This window comes from Salvia hispanica, unplaced genomic scaffold, assembly GCF_023119035.1.
Source record: "Salvia hispanica cultivar TCC Black 2014 unplaced genomic scaffold, UniMelb_Shisp_WGS_1.0 HiC_scaffold_34, whole genome shotgun sequence".
Taxonomy (NCBI): Eukaryota; Viridiplantae; Streptophyta; class Magnoliopsida; order Lamiales; family Lamiaceae; genus Salvia; species Salvia hispanica.
In genome coordinates this window covers 44,245-56,529 of record NW_025952069.1, presented here as the reverse complement: position 1 = coordinate 56,529, position 12,285 = coordinate 44,245, and the positions used below count along the sequence as shown (strand labels likewise).

The 12,285-nt window shown below is 36.4% G+C and overlaps 2 protein-coding genes across 2 annotated transcripts; both read left to right on the top strand.

Annotated features, from left to right (window-relative positions):
- Positions 1-699: 699 nt before the first annotated feature.
- On the top strand, positions 700-6,151 carry LOC125198967 (wall-associated receptor kinase-like 8). Its single transcript, XM_048097177.1, has 7 exons — positions 700-1,246; positions 2,051-2,142; positions 2,212-2,428; positions 2,485-3,012; positions 3,081-3,440; positions 3,584-3,760; positions 4,919-6,151. The coding sequence occupies exons 1-7, from the start codon at positions 700-702 to the stop codon at positions 6,085-6,087; spliced, it is 3,090 nt and encodes a 1,029-aa protein (XP_047953134.1). The 3' UTR covers positions 6,088-6,151.
- Positions 6,152-7,578: 1,427 nt separating this feature from the next.
- On the top strand, positions 7,579-12,285 carry LOC125198966 (wall-associated receptor kinase 2-like). Its single transcript, XM_048097175.1, has 6 exons — positions 7,579-8,139; positions 8,734-9,111; positions 9,179-9,706; positions 10,004-10,363; positions 10,465-10,641; positions 10,899-12,285. Exons 1-6 carry the CDS (start codon positions 7,596-7,598, stop codon positions 12,065-12,067), a joined length of 3,156 nt encoding a protein of 1,051 aa, XP_047953132.1. The 5' UTR covers positions 7,579-7,595; the 3' UTR covers positions 12,068-12,285.

The following is a 12,285-nucleotide window of genomic DNA, read 5'->3' as shown; positions in this document are numbered from 1 at the left end:
TGTTCGGTTGCTTATACTATAAATTAGTAGCTGGATCAGTTGAAATCAGCTTTCTGTGAGACTAAATAAATATTGGAGAGAGATAATGGGGAACAAAAGAGGGATGCGGAGAGATAAAATAGTCGGAGGGCTGAAGCTGAGATGATTTCAATGCAGAAAATTTTCAATATTGGGCCTTCATTTGTAGACATAATTTGTATTGGGCCGACATAATTTCCAATATTAGCAACTGAATGCGTTAAAGTTGTCAGCCAAATTATATTATCCTAATTTCTCCAACCGAACGCCGCCTAGATTTATAGTAAAATTATGTCAATGCGAATGAGTTAGTAGAATACAGGGTTTACTACTAATAATTATAGAAGTGATAAATTTATTGAGCGAATGAAAATGAAAGTAAACGACAAATTTTTTGTGACAAATTAACGTCCCGAAATTTATGAACTTTCGTTGTCAAGGTGAAAATGATTATGTCAAATGACCAAATTTGTTAAAAATACAGAAAATCAAAGTCTAGAAAGGCTGCTTATCTCATTATTTGTAAAGAAAGACTCAATTCTCAATAAAATAACTGAAGTCCTTTTCGTAATTTTCTACAGAAGAACCTGCCTCTCACTTAATTACTCTCCACACATTCAATTTCGTTATATATATATCTATAAGCAAACAAGTGATCAATCAATATCAAACATAGCTACTATGCCCCTTCCACAAATTTGTAGTACAATCTTGTATTTCATTTTCCTGCTTCGTTTACCAGCAATATGTGGTGGTCCAGTTGCCAAACCAGGATGCCGAAATATGTGCAGGAATTTGGCCATTTCATATCCATTTGGAATCGGGTCGAATTGCTCGCTCGACCCGTCCTTTACCATTAGCTGCAACACTTCCACAGAGCCTCACAAGGCGTACCTTTCCATCATTGATAAACAATTGACTGAAATAAACGAGACCTATATTCGGGTCAAGTATCCGAACCTGGTTTCCGTTTGCTATGAGTCTGAAGGTGATTTGCATAAAGATAGTAGTGTGAGTGTGAACTTGACAGGGACTTTGTATTCTCTGTCCATGTACACAAACAGGCTCACAGCCATAGGATGCGACGATGCTGTGCTGCAGTCCAATGGAACTTACAACAACGGGGGCTGCTCAGCGTTTTGCGAGGACCACAACGCTAAAACGGGGTACTGTCCGTTTGATCCTACTTCCATCGGTAGTGGTTGTTGCCAGGCTCAAATCGTCGGAGGTAATTCCCAATTTGAACAATAATTTTCTTCAGTTCCATTATAGTTGAGTCGTTAAGTTTTTTTTTTTTTCGGCATAATATTTATTAAAATGTGAATGAGTTTGTTTAGACTGCTGCTATTGGTAATCCATGCCATGGATCACCAGCTAAAGATAAATTATTTAAATATTAAAATAAAAGAGAAGATGGGATTTTGAACTTGACCTGTTCACCATTTTCCTTGGTCAAAATAGAATTCTTTTTTGCCAAAATGTGACACATTTCACGTATAATTATATTATAATTATTTTTACAATTTAAGTATTGTAATTTTTACTCCATTATTTTTAAAAGGATAACTAAAAGTATACTATTATATTGAAATTTGTGTACTTTTTCAAATACAATTTGACGTATGATTGTAAATTTAACTATATATGAAAAATATAAAATTATTTATGTAAGTTGTTGATAATTTTATACTCCTATGTTAAAATTAATTATATATTTTGTTAGTATTTCGTATTAAAAAGAAAATATTCATTAGCTTTGGTTATGTATATGGTTTTATAGTACGTCAATCATATGAGAGACCAATTATTAAAGCTAATCGCTTAGTTTGTTATATTGAAATGATGTGTTTGTTAACGTCACTAATTATATAACTACTACTAATATGCAATGATTTCAAATGATAACAAATAGAAAAAAGTTGTTTATTAATTGTATTTTTAAACTTAAAGTTTAACCCATCTTCAATATCATTTGTCATTCATCTATCAAAAAATAACATACTGTAGTGTTTTTTACTTTGAATTTAAACAGATACAGGTTTAGTGGGAGCAGAATTAATAGACTTGAGCAGGAAAGTGCAACGTAGGAAGCTTTTCCCATGCAGCTACGCCTTTATCCAGGAGGTCTCAGACACATATAAAACAGGATTTTCGTATCCGTTGTTCTACCTCCATAACTCAACCGCACTGCAGGCTGACAATTGGGCATCGGCAACAAGTCCACCAGTGGTGCGGCTGGACTGGATTGCTGGGGTTGAGAACTGCAGCCGAGCAAAGCTAAATCCTACTACTTACGCATGTCGAGATGATAGGAGTTTATGCGTTGATGTTGCTAACGTCAGTAGAGGATACAGGTGCAGCTGCGTGCAAGGATATGAGGGCAATCCTTACCTTCCTGGAGGCTGTCAAAGTTAGTACTTTTACTATTCTTTTTTCGCTAACACCCTTAACTAACACTATCTCCAGCAATTGCATTTCCCAGTTCAATTGCAAGAAATGGGTGCCAGGATCAGTGTGGGAAACTGTCAATTCCATTTCCATTCGGAATAGGGCCGAATTGCTCTTTGGATCCATCCTTTGAAGTAGATTGCGATACCTCCGCGAACCCTCCCAAAGCTTACCTCTCTATTCTCAAGAAAGAAATCACCCACTTAAATTTATCACAGGTTCGGGTGGACTATCCAACACTTGGTTATGCTTGCTACAATAGGTCGGATCCTCAGCAGAGAATCATTAAGACGGAAGAGCAAAGCTTGAGGATTGACTTGTCAAAAACTCAACTCACGTTGTCGGAAGATAGTTGGATTTCCGTGATCGGGTGTGATGATATAATGGTGGGTATGACTCGACATGTCAATCGAACTTCTGTTGGCAGTACATGTGCAGCTGTTTGCAAGGATAACCAAATTGCTAACGATTATTACGCATATTGTCCGACTAAGAGGGCTGAGTACTGGCCTGGCAATGGCTGCTGTAGGGCACCCATTCCCAAAGGTATTTACATATTTCTTATATTCCAACACAGTAATAAAGTGATAAAAGAAGGAGATATTTGGTTGCAGGAACCTCCTACCTGGAAGCCAATTTGAGCGAGTTGAGTGGCCGATGGCCGCGAACCAATTTCTATTGTAGTTACGCCTTCCTTGGAACCAAGGATGACTATTATGAAGCAACATACCCCATTTTGAATAACTCAACACAGATTCTATCTAATGATCCACACATAAATTACCGACACACGATAGTTTCACTGGACTGGAGGATTGGTGCCGTAAATTGCAAAGATGCGCGATTGAATCCGACTGATTATGCGTGTCAGAATAACACTAAGTGCATTGATTTTGATGATACAGTTAGAGGCTACCTCTGCAACTGCTCCGAAGGATACCAAGGCAACTCTTACCTTAGCCCAGGATGCAAAGGTTACTACTTTTTAAAAAAAAAATTATTTTCTTTATCTAATAATCTAATGCTTTAAATCATAATTTGAAATTGAGTACTATTCAAATAGATTTAAACTTGTTTCTACTGCTAATCGATTGCATTTTACATGTTTTACGAACAGATATTGATGAATGCGCTGATAGTACAACTAATGCATGCGTTTCAAATTCAATGTGTATCAATGTTGTTGGATCTTATCACTGCTCATGCCCCAAAGGATATGTTGGTGATGGGAAGAAAGATGGCACCCGCTGTATTAAGTTGTCGCCATCCAACACCAAGGCCATAATCTTGGCAGGTAACAAAATGTTTTCATTGTATCCCACAAAAAATGAATCTTACTTTTTTTATGGTAAAAGTCAATACATTGAATTTATCTATTTCGGGATAAAATCAAATGCAAACTATAAATATTGTATAAACTAACAAACTATGATCTGAACCATTAGAAAATGTCAACAGATGACAAAATAACACCAACAAAAAACGTCAACACAGTGGTGGACGTTGTGTTGACAATGCGTTGACATTTTATAGTTGATGTTATTTTGTCATCTGTTAATATATTCTAACGATCCAGATCATAGTTTGGAGTTTGCACTATATATTGAATTTGCATTTTATCATTAACCATCTCCTACTTTACCTCATTCCTCTATGATATTATCTTTCTTATTTACCCTCATTCTTTTTATTTAACTCCCCAAATTCTTCTTGATCATCTTCATGTCCAAAATAAATTCTCATTTTTTGGTTAAGATTATTCTTTTTAAAATTAATTATAAATATCATTTGTGTTGTATATAATGCGTTATGGCGCACAAAAAGCTGTAAAACATAAATAAAACAATACTCCCTCCGTCTGCCATTAAATGTCCCACTTTTTTCTTTTTTGTCAGTCCGTCGATAAATGTCATATTTCACTTACCATTTTTGGCAAGTGAACCTCATATTCCACTAACTCACATTTGATTATTAAAACAATATAAAAGAGTAGGACTCACCTCCACTAACTTTTAAGACTAGTTTCTATACGAAGTCAAACAATTCTTAAAATCTGAGCCGGTCATAAATGGGACGTCTATTGGCGGACAGAGAAAGTATGAATGATCATATGCAACTTAATAAGATGAATTCAAATAAATAAACAAAATAGTATTCTCTACATCCCCTTTAAGATGACCGCCTTTAATTTTTTCTTTGTTCCAGTCAAAATGATCACCACTTTGTGTTTTTGAAATAAACATCCTCTCTCTCTTCTCTTCTCTCCTTATTGATATACCAACTACATTGTTCTCCTTACTTCACTCCGGTCAATAGCTTCACCTAGAATCTCATGCCACTCAAGAAAATAGACATCTTGAATAGGATGGAAGAATGTAACATAATGTGGTTGACTTGTGCATCATTATATATACATGCTAGCAGTTTCTTAGTCAAGTAATTTCATTTACAGGTATGGGCTCTGGATTAGGATTTCTTGTACTCATCTTAATTTCCTTTTGGTTGATTAAAGTATTGAAAAGGAGAAGGGAAAAAGTGATTAAGGACAGATTTTTCAAACGAAATGGCGGTCTTCTCTTACAACAACAACAAAAAAATGAAGGCACAATTCGAAAAACAAAACTTTTCACTGCAGAAGAGTTGGAGATAGCTACTGATCACTTTAATGAAAACCGAATCCTTGGACATGGAGGGCAGGGTATTGTCTATAAAGGTATGTTATCTGATGGAAAAATTGTGGCAGTGAAAAAATCAAAGTTGGTTGAAGAAAAGCAATTGAAACCGTTCATAAATGAGGTCGTTATATTGTCACAAACCAATCACAAGAATGTGGTCAGTTTGTTGGGTTGTTGCTTGGAAACGGAAGTTCCTTTGCTTGTGTATGAATTCATGCCAAATGGTAGCCTTTATAATCTCATACATGATCCAAATAATGAATTTCCATTTCCATGGAACATGCGTTTGAAAATCGCAGCTGATATAGCAGAAGCATTGGCCTATTTACACTCTGCATCTTCTGTAGCGATCTATCACAGAGACATCAAGTCAAGTAATCTCCTTTTGGACGAGAAATATGTTGTCAAAGTGTCGGACTTTGGAACTTCAAAGCCCATTTCTGCAGGCCAAACTCACTTAACTACTCTGGTTAAAGGGACGTTCGGATATTTAGATCCAGAGTATTTTCATTCGAGTAAATTCACGGAAAAGAGCGATGTTTATAGTTTTGGAGTGGTTCTTGCCGAGCTTCTTACTGGTAAAATGCCAATTTCTCTCGATGAGGAAGAGGAGGAAAGAAGCCTAGCTACTCGGTTTCGTACGTGCATGGTAAGAAACTGCCTGGACATGATTTTGGATCCTCAAATTTTGGAGCAAGGTAGAAAGGAAGAGGTGGTTTTAGTGGCTAAACTTGCTCAAAAATGCTTGAATTTGAAAGGAAAAATGAGACCAACTATGAAAGAAGTGGCTATTGAATTGGAAAGTTATAGGTTATCTCAAAGGTCTATTAGAGTTGAAGATGAATCTGAAGATGTGAGAGTCGAAGATAACACAGAAGATGTGAGGATTTTTGAAGACATTCCTGGATCAATTTCAGAAAATGATTTCACATTGCCAGGTAGATAGTGTGTGTAGCCGTGTTGTATAAGAATTTACACATCTGTTTTATTTAATTATGTTGTCAAACGAATTTCTCCGCTTTAATTTTGTATACGAATTCTCTATGTTTATTTTATTTTGATGCACATACTGTAACAAAAGTTCTCTCATCAGTCTCAAATTCCGGCCAAGTCAAAGTCTATATGTGCGGTGCGGTGGGTAGAACAGTGCAATTGGATAATTCAAAAACTGAAATTGCGCAAATATATCTAAAAAAAAATATCCTGAAATTAATTTTTATGATTAACACAAAAATATACTCCCTCGGTCCCCATAATATGAGAGACTCTTTCAATTTAGCCCATATACCATAAAAATATTCTACTTATATTTTTGATAATTTATTTTTCTCTAGTAAGGTTAAGCCTCACTGACTATTAACATATTACAAGAACTTTTCTCATCCTATTTTTCTTCTAATTTACCAATTACGGATTTAATATGTAACGCCCCAAATGACACTATTTTAAGGAGAGGAGGGATAATATTATAGTATCAATTAAATAACGTATCCAAATATTTATTATAATCTTCATAGAATCTAAATATCATAATATTTATTAAAAGATACAAATATTAATATAATTTTTTTAAAGTACTACTCCCTCGGTTTGCGAATAGAAGTCACATTTCTTTCCGAAATATGTTTTAAGAAATGTTAAAAAAAGTGGATGAATAAAAGTTAGTGCAATATGAGTCTCACTTATATATATTATGTTTAAAAGAAATGTGAGTTGAATGAGTTAGTGGAATGTGAGGCCTTTATATCATTTATAGTAAAAGTGCACCGGGATTCCTATTCGTGGACAAACCGAAATGGAATAACGGGACTCTTATTTGCAGAAAGAGGGAGTATATTTCTACTATACTATCCCCAAAGAATATGCACTTTGGGTTCAGCGCGAGTTTTAATGCAAAATTGGTAAAGTAATAGAGATGTAGAGAGAAAAAGTAATTAAAGTATTATTAGGTAGGGAATGAGTCTCACCTTATTAGAGACAAAAGAGTTTTCAAAATTATAAAGTTCATATTTTTGTGGGATGGACTAAAAAATAAGGAGTGCATATTCTTATGGGGAGGAGTTAGTATTTAAAATTAAATTCAGTTTTTCAAAGTTTTTCTTTTATTTACATCAGAATAAAAACTAAATTTACAAAAAATTTAAATTGAACTAAACATAACCCAAATCAAATTTTAAATTTCAATTTTGTTTAGAGCGGATATTCAATTTCGGATATTTTGATTAGTGCCACCGGCTGAAGGTTGTAAAAAAAATCAAAGTCAAGATGGCGGCTTGTCCTATTAAAAAGTCAACAGCAAATAATTGAACTTTAGTCCTTTTCATTAGCTAAGATTGTCCTTTTCATTAATTGTCTTGAAACAAGATCGTGCATTACATAATTCACTTCTTTGATCTGTGTATATGTATAGGTCTATTAAAATAAGTGATCAATCAATCTCAATTAATAGCCAATATGGCTCTTCATCTAATTTTTATCTTGTGTTTGATCTTTCTGATTCGTTTGCCAGAAATATCTTGTGGTCCAGTTGCCAAACCAGGATGCCCAAATATGTGCGGGAATTTGCCCATTTCATATCCATTTGGGATCGGGTCGAATTGCTCGTTCGACCCGTCCTTTACCGTTAGCTGCAACACTACAACAGAGCCTCCGAAGGCGTACCTTTCCATCATTGATAAACAATTGATTGAAATAAACGAAACGTATATTCGGGTCAAGTATCCGAACCTGGTTTCGGTTTGCTATGAGTCTGAAGGTGATTCTTATAAAGATAGTAGTGTGAGTGTGAACCTGACAGGGACTTTGTATTCGCTGTCCATGTACACAAACAGGCTCACCGCCATTGGCTGCGACGACGCTGTGCTGCAGTCCAACGGAACTTACAACAACGGCGGCTGCTCTGCTTTTTGTGAGGAAGACATCAGCACTCAAACAGGGTATTGCCCATTTGATCCTACTTCCATTGGTAGTGGTTGTTGCCAGTCTCAAATCGTTGGAGGTAATTATTCTATATTACATATATTATTGTTTTAATTTGTAATCAAACTTTATAGGTAAAAGTGTATATTTTATACCAAGAAAATTGTATTGCATTAATATCATTCGCAGTCATACTCTTTAAAAATATTATCAAACGTCTCTAGATAATTGATATAATATAGCAGGAATGGTTTTTGCACTATTTCATGACTTTTTTGCCGTTTTTTATGTTTTTTTATGTGAAGGGATACTTTTAATATTAGAGTTTATCACATTTTTAGTCCCCAAACTTTGCTATAATATCATTTGCGGCTGCTAGTTTTTATAAATATCGCTACACTTTAATATAATATCGCTAGAAGGACTTTTGGACTTTTTTCTAGTGGATATGTCCTTCGGCCTTTAAAAGCTAGTTTTGCTACGTGTGTCTGATGTGTGGTGTTGGGCTATCGACAAGGGTAAAAGCGGACGATGGTGGTTGTCATTATGGTATGGGGAGATGGCGAGGAGAGAATACGAGCACATTTATGTATAGACATAAAAATCAGAAGAAAATTAAATTGTAAAACAATGTTGAAAATATGAAGTTGAAACTTATTATGTTTGGTGACAGAGTCTGGTTTAGTGGGAGCGAAACTAGTAGACCTGAGCAGAAAAGTGCAACGTAGAAAGCTTTTCCCCTGCAGCCACGCCTTTATCCAGGAGGTCTCAGACACAAATGAAACCGGATTTTCATATCCGTTGTTCTACCTCCATAACTCAACCGCATTGCAGAAGGACAATTGGGCATCAGCAACGAGTCCTCCGGTGGTGAGGCTGGACTGGATTGCGGGTGTTGAGAATTGCAGCCAAGCAAAGCTGAATCCGACCACGTACGCATGTCAAGATAGCAAGAGTCTATGTGTCGATGTTGCAAATGTTAGCAGAGGATACCAATGCAGCTGCCTGCAAGGATATGAGGGCAATCCTTATGTGGTTGGAGGCTGCCAACGTTAGTATTACTCTTTCAATTTATTCGTCTGTACCAAAGGTATACTTTCTAACACTATCTCCACCAGCAATTGTATTTCGCAGCTCCATAGCTAGAAACGGATGTCGGGATCAGTGTGGGGAACTGTCTATTCCGTTTCCATTTGGAGTCGGGCGGAATTGCTATTTGGAGCCATCTTTTGAAGTAAACTGTGATATGTCAACTAATCCTCCCAAAGCTTACCTCTCTGTTCTCAAGGCAGAAATCACCCGGCTAAATTTATCACAGGTTCGGGTGAACTATCCAACACTTGGTTTTTCTTGCTACAATTGGTCAGATACTCAGCGGAGAATCATTAAGACAGAGGAGCGAAGCTTGAGTGTTGACTTGTTGGGAACTCAGTTTACGTTGTCGGAAGATAGCTGGATCTCTGTGATTGGGTGTGATGATATAATGGTGGGTATAACTCGACATGCCAATCGAACGTCTGTTGGCAGCACATGTGCAACTGTTTGCAAAAATAATCAAATTGCCAGTGATTATTTAGCATATTGTCCAACTAAGACTGCTGAGTATTGGCCCGGTAACGGCTGTTGCAGGGCACCCATTCCCAGAGGTATTTACATATTTCTTACTCTCTCCGTCCACAAAAAATAGATCACTTTTGCCGTTTTGGGACGTCCACAAAAAATAGATCACTTTCTAAAAATGGAAAGTTTATCTCTCATACTTTACTCATTTTTTCTCCCTATCTCTCTTACTTTACCTACTTTTTCTTCTCATCTCTCTTTCTTTACCAATTCTACATTAAAACTCGTGCCGAACAACAATAGATCTATTGTTTGTGGACGGAGGAAGTATATTCTAACATAATATAGAAAACTATTATGTGTCGCCTAACATTCGGTTGCAGGCACGTCTTACCTTGAAGCCAATTTGAGTGATTTCACTGGACGATGGCCACGTACCAATTTCTCTTGCAGCTACACCTTCCTTGGAACCAAGGAAGACTATTATCGAGCAACGTACCCCATTTTCAATAACTCAACACAGATTCAATCCGATGATCCAAACATAAATTATCGACCCACAATATTCTCACTGGACTGGAGGATTGGTGAGCTGAATTGCAAAGAAGCGCAAAAGAATCCGACTGATTATGTGTGTCAGAATAATACTGTCTGCATTGATTTCGATGATACAGTTAGAGGCTACCTCTGCAACTGCTCCAAAGGATACCAAGGTCAACCTTACCTTAGCCCAGGATGCAAAGGTTATCTACTTTTAACTTTCTTTTCCCTTCCATTATATTCAAATTTATTTCTACTTGCTTCAAATCCTAATCAATTGGCATTTTACATGTTTTTTGAGTAGATATTGATGAATGCGCTGATAGTACAACTAATGAATGCGTTCCAACTGCAACTTGCGTCAATGATCCTGGCTCTTATCACTGCTCGTGCCCGAAAGGGCACGTTGGTGATGGGAGGAAAGATGGCAGCAGTTGCATTAAGCTGCCACCATCCAACACCAAGACCATAATCTTGGCAGGTAACAATGTTTCGATGTTTTCATTGTAATATTTGTTTGCTCAAAATTATTCGTGTGTTAGTATATACCGACGATTCGTATTATGGTGCATAGAGTACGTAAATATAATTCAATAAAGCAGTTTCATCGTTCATATATTCGATTCAGTAAGTTTGATCCAAATAAATAAATAAAACAACATAACTTACTTTGAAGGTATAGTTGCTTCATTATATATACATGTTTGCTGTTTCTCAATCTAGTAATTTTTTATACAGGGATGGGCTCTGGATTAGGATTTCTTCTGCTCCTCTTAATGTTGTTTGGGTTGATTAAAGTTGTAAAAAAGAGAAGGGAAAAAGTGCTTAAGCAGAAATTTTTCAAACAAAATGGTGGTCTTCTCTTGCAGCAACAAACAAGTGAAAGCACACTTGGAAAAACAAATCTTTTCACTGCAAAAGAGTTGGAGTTAGCTACTGATCACTTTAACGAAAACCGAATCCTTGGACATGGAGGTCAAGGTATTGTCTATAAAGGTATGTTATCTGATGGTAAAATTGTGGCAGTGAAAAAATCAAAGTTGGTTGAAGAGAATCAATTGAAACCGTTCATAAATGAGGTCGTTATATTGTCACAATTAAATCACAAGAATGTGGTTAGATTGTTGGGGTGTTGTTTGGAGACAGAAGTTCCTTTGCTTGTGTATGAATTCATGCCAAATGGTAACCTTTATGATCTCATACACGATCCCAATAATGAATTTCCATTTCCATGGAACATGCGTTTGAAAATCGCAGCAGATATAGCCGGTGCACTGGCCTATTTACACTCTGCATCTTCTGTGTCGATCTATCACAGAGATATCAAGTCAAGTAACCTCCTTCTGGATGAGAAATATGTTGTCAAAGTGTCGGACTTTGGGACTTCAAAGCCCATTTCTGCAAATCAAACTCACTTAACTACTCTGGTCAAAGGGACGTTTGGTTATTTAGATCCAGAGTATTTTAATTCGAGCAAATTCACTGAAAAAAGCGATGTTTATAGTTTTGGAGTGGTTCTTGTCGAGCTTCTTACGGGGCAAATGCCAATTTCTATTGATGAACAAGAGGAGGAAAGAAGCCTAGCCACGCGGTTTCGTACCTGCATGATAAGAAACTGCTTGGACACAATTTTGGATCCTCAAATGTTAGAGGAAGGAAAAAGGGAAGAGGTGATTTTAGTGGCAAGGATTGCAGAAAAATGTTTGAATTTGAAAGGAAAACTGAGACCAACTATGAAAGAAGTGGCTACTGAATTGGAAAGTTTTAGGATGTCTCAAAGGTGTATGACAGTTGAAGGTGACTCTGAAAATGTGAGAGTTGAAAACGACTCTGAAGAGATTGTGAGAAGCTTTGAAGACGTCCCTGCAACGATTTCTGACAACGAATACACATTGCCTGGTAGATAGTTATCACAGTGTAGGCAATGTCATCAGATACAGACCCCTTAAAATTAATTGTCTGTAATAGAGATTTTATGTGGTACACTTAAATTAGTACCCATATCCAACTGCTCCACCTTTTGTTTCTGTGAACATGAATGGGTCGTTACATTTGGAGGGTGTAGAATGATGTTGTTTTTACGGGAAGAAATTTATTTATCACATGATTTTATTTACCCACTGTA

Excerpts from the sequence above, each read along its gene's own strand:
- LOC125198966 (XM_048097175.1), top strand. The coding sequence starts at position 7,596 with ATGGCTCTTCATCTAATTTTTATCTTGTGTTTGATCTTTCTGATTCGT. Across the intron at positions 8,140-8,733 it reads CCAGTCTCAAATCGTTGGAG|AGTCTGGTTTAGTGGGAGCG; the intron begins GTAATTATTCTA and ends GTTTGGTGACAG. Across the intron at positions 9,112-9,178 it reads TGTGGTTGGAGGCTGCCAAC|CAATTGTATTTCGCAGCTCC; the intron begins GTTAGTATTACT and ends TATCTCCACCAG.
- LOC125198967 (XM_048097177.1), top strand. The coding sequence starts at position 700 with ATGCCCCTTCCACAAATTTGTAGTACAATCTTGTATTTCATTTTCCTG. Across the intron at positions 1,247-2,050 it reads CCAGGCTCAAATCGTCGGAG|ATACAGGTTTAGTGGGAGCA; the intron begins GTAATTCCCAAT and ends GAATTTAAACAG. Across the intron at positions 2,143-2,211 it reads GCTACGCCTTTATCCAGGAG|GCTGACAATTGGGCATCGGC; the intron begins GTCTCAGACACA and ends ACCGCACTGCAG.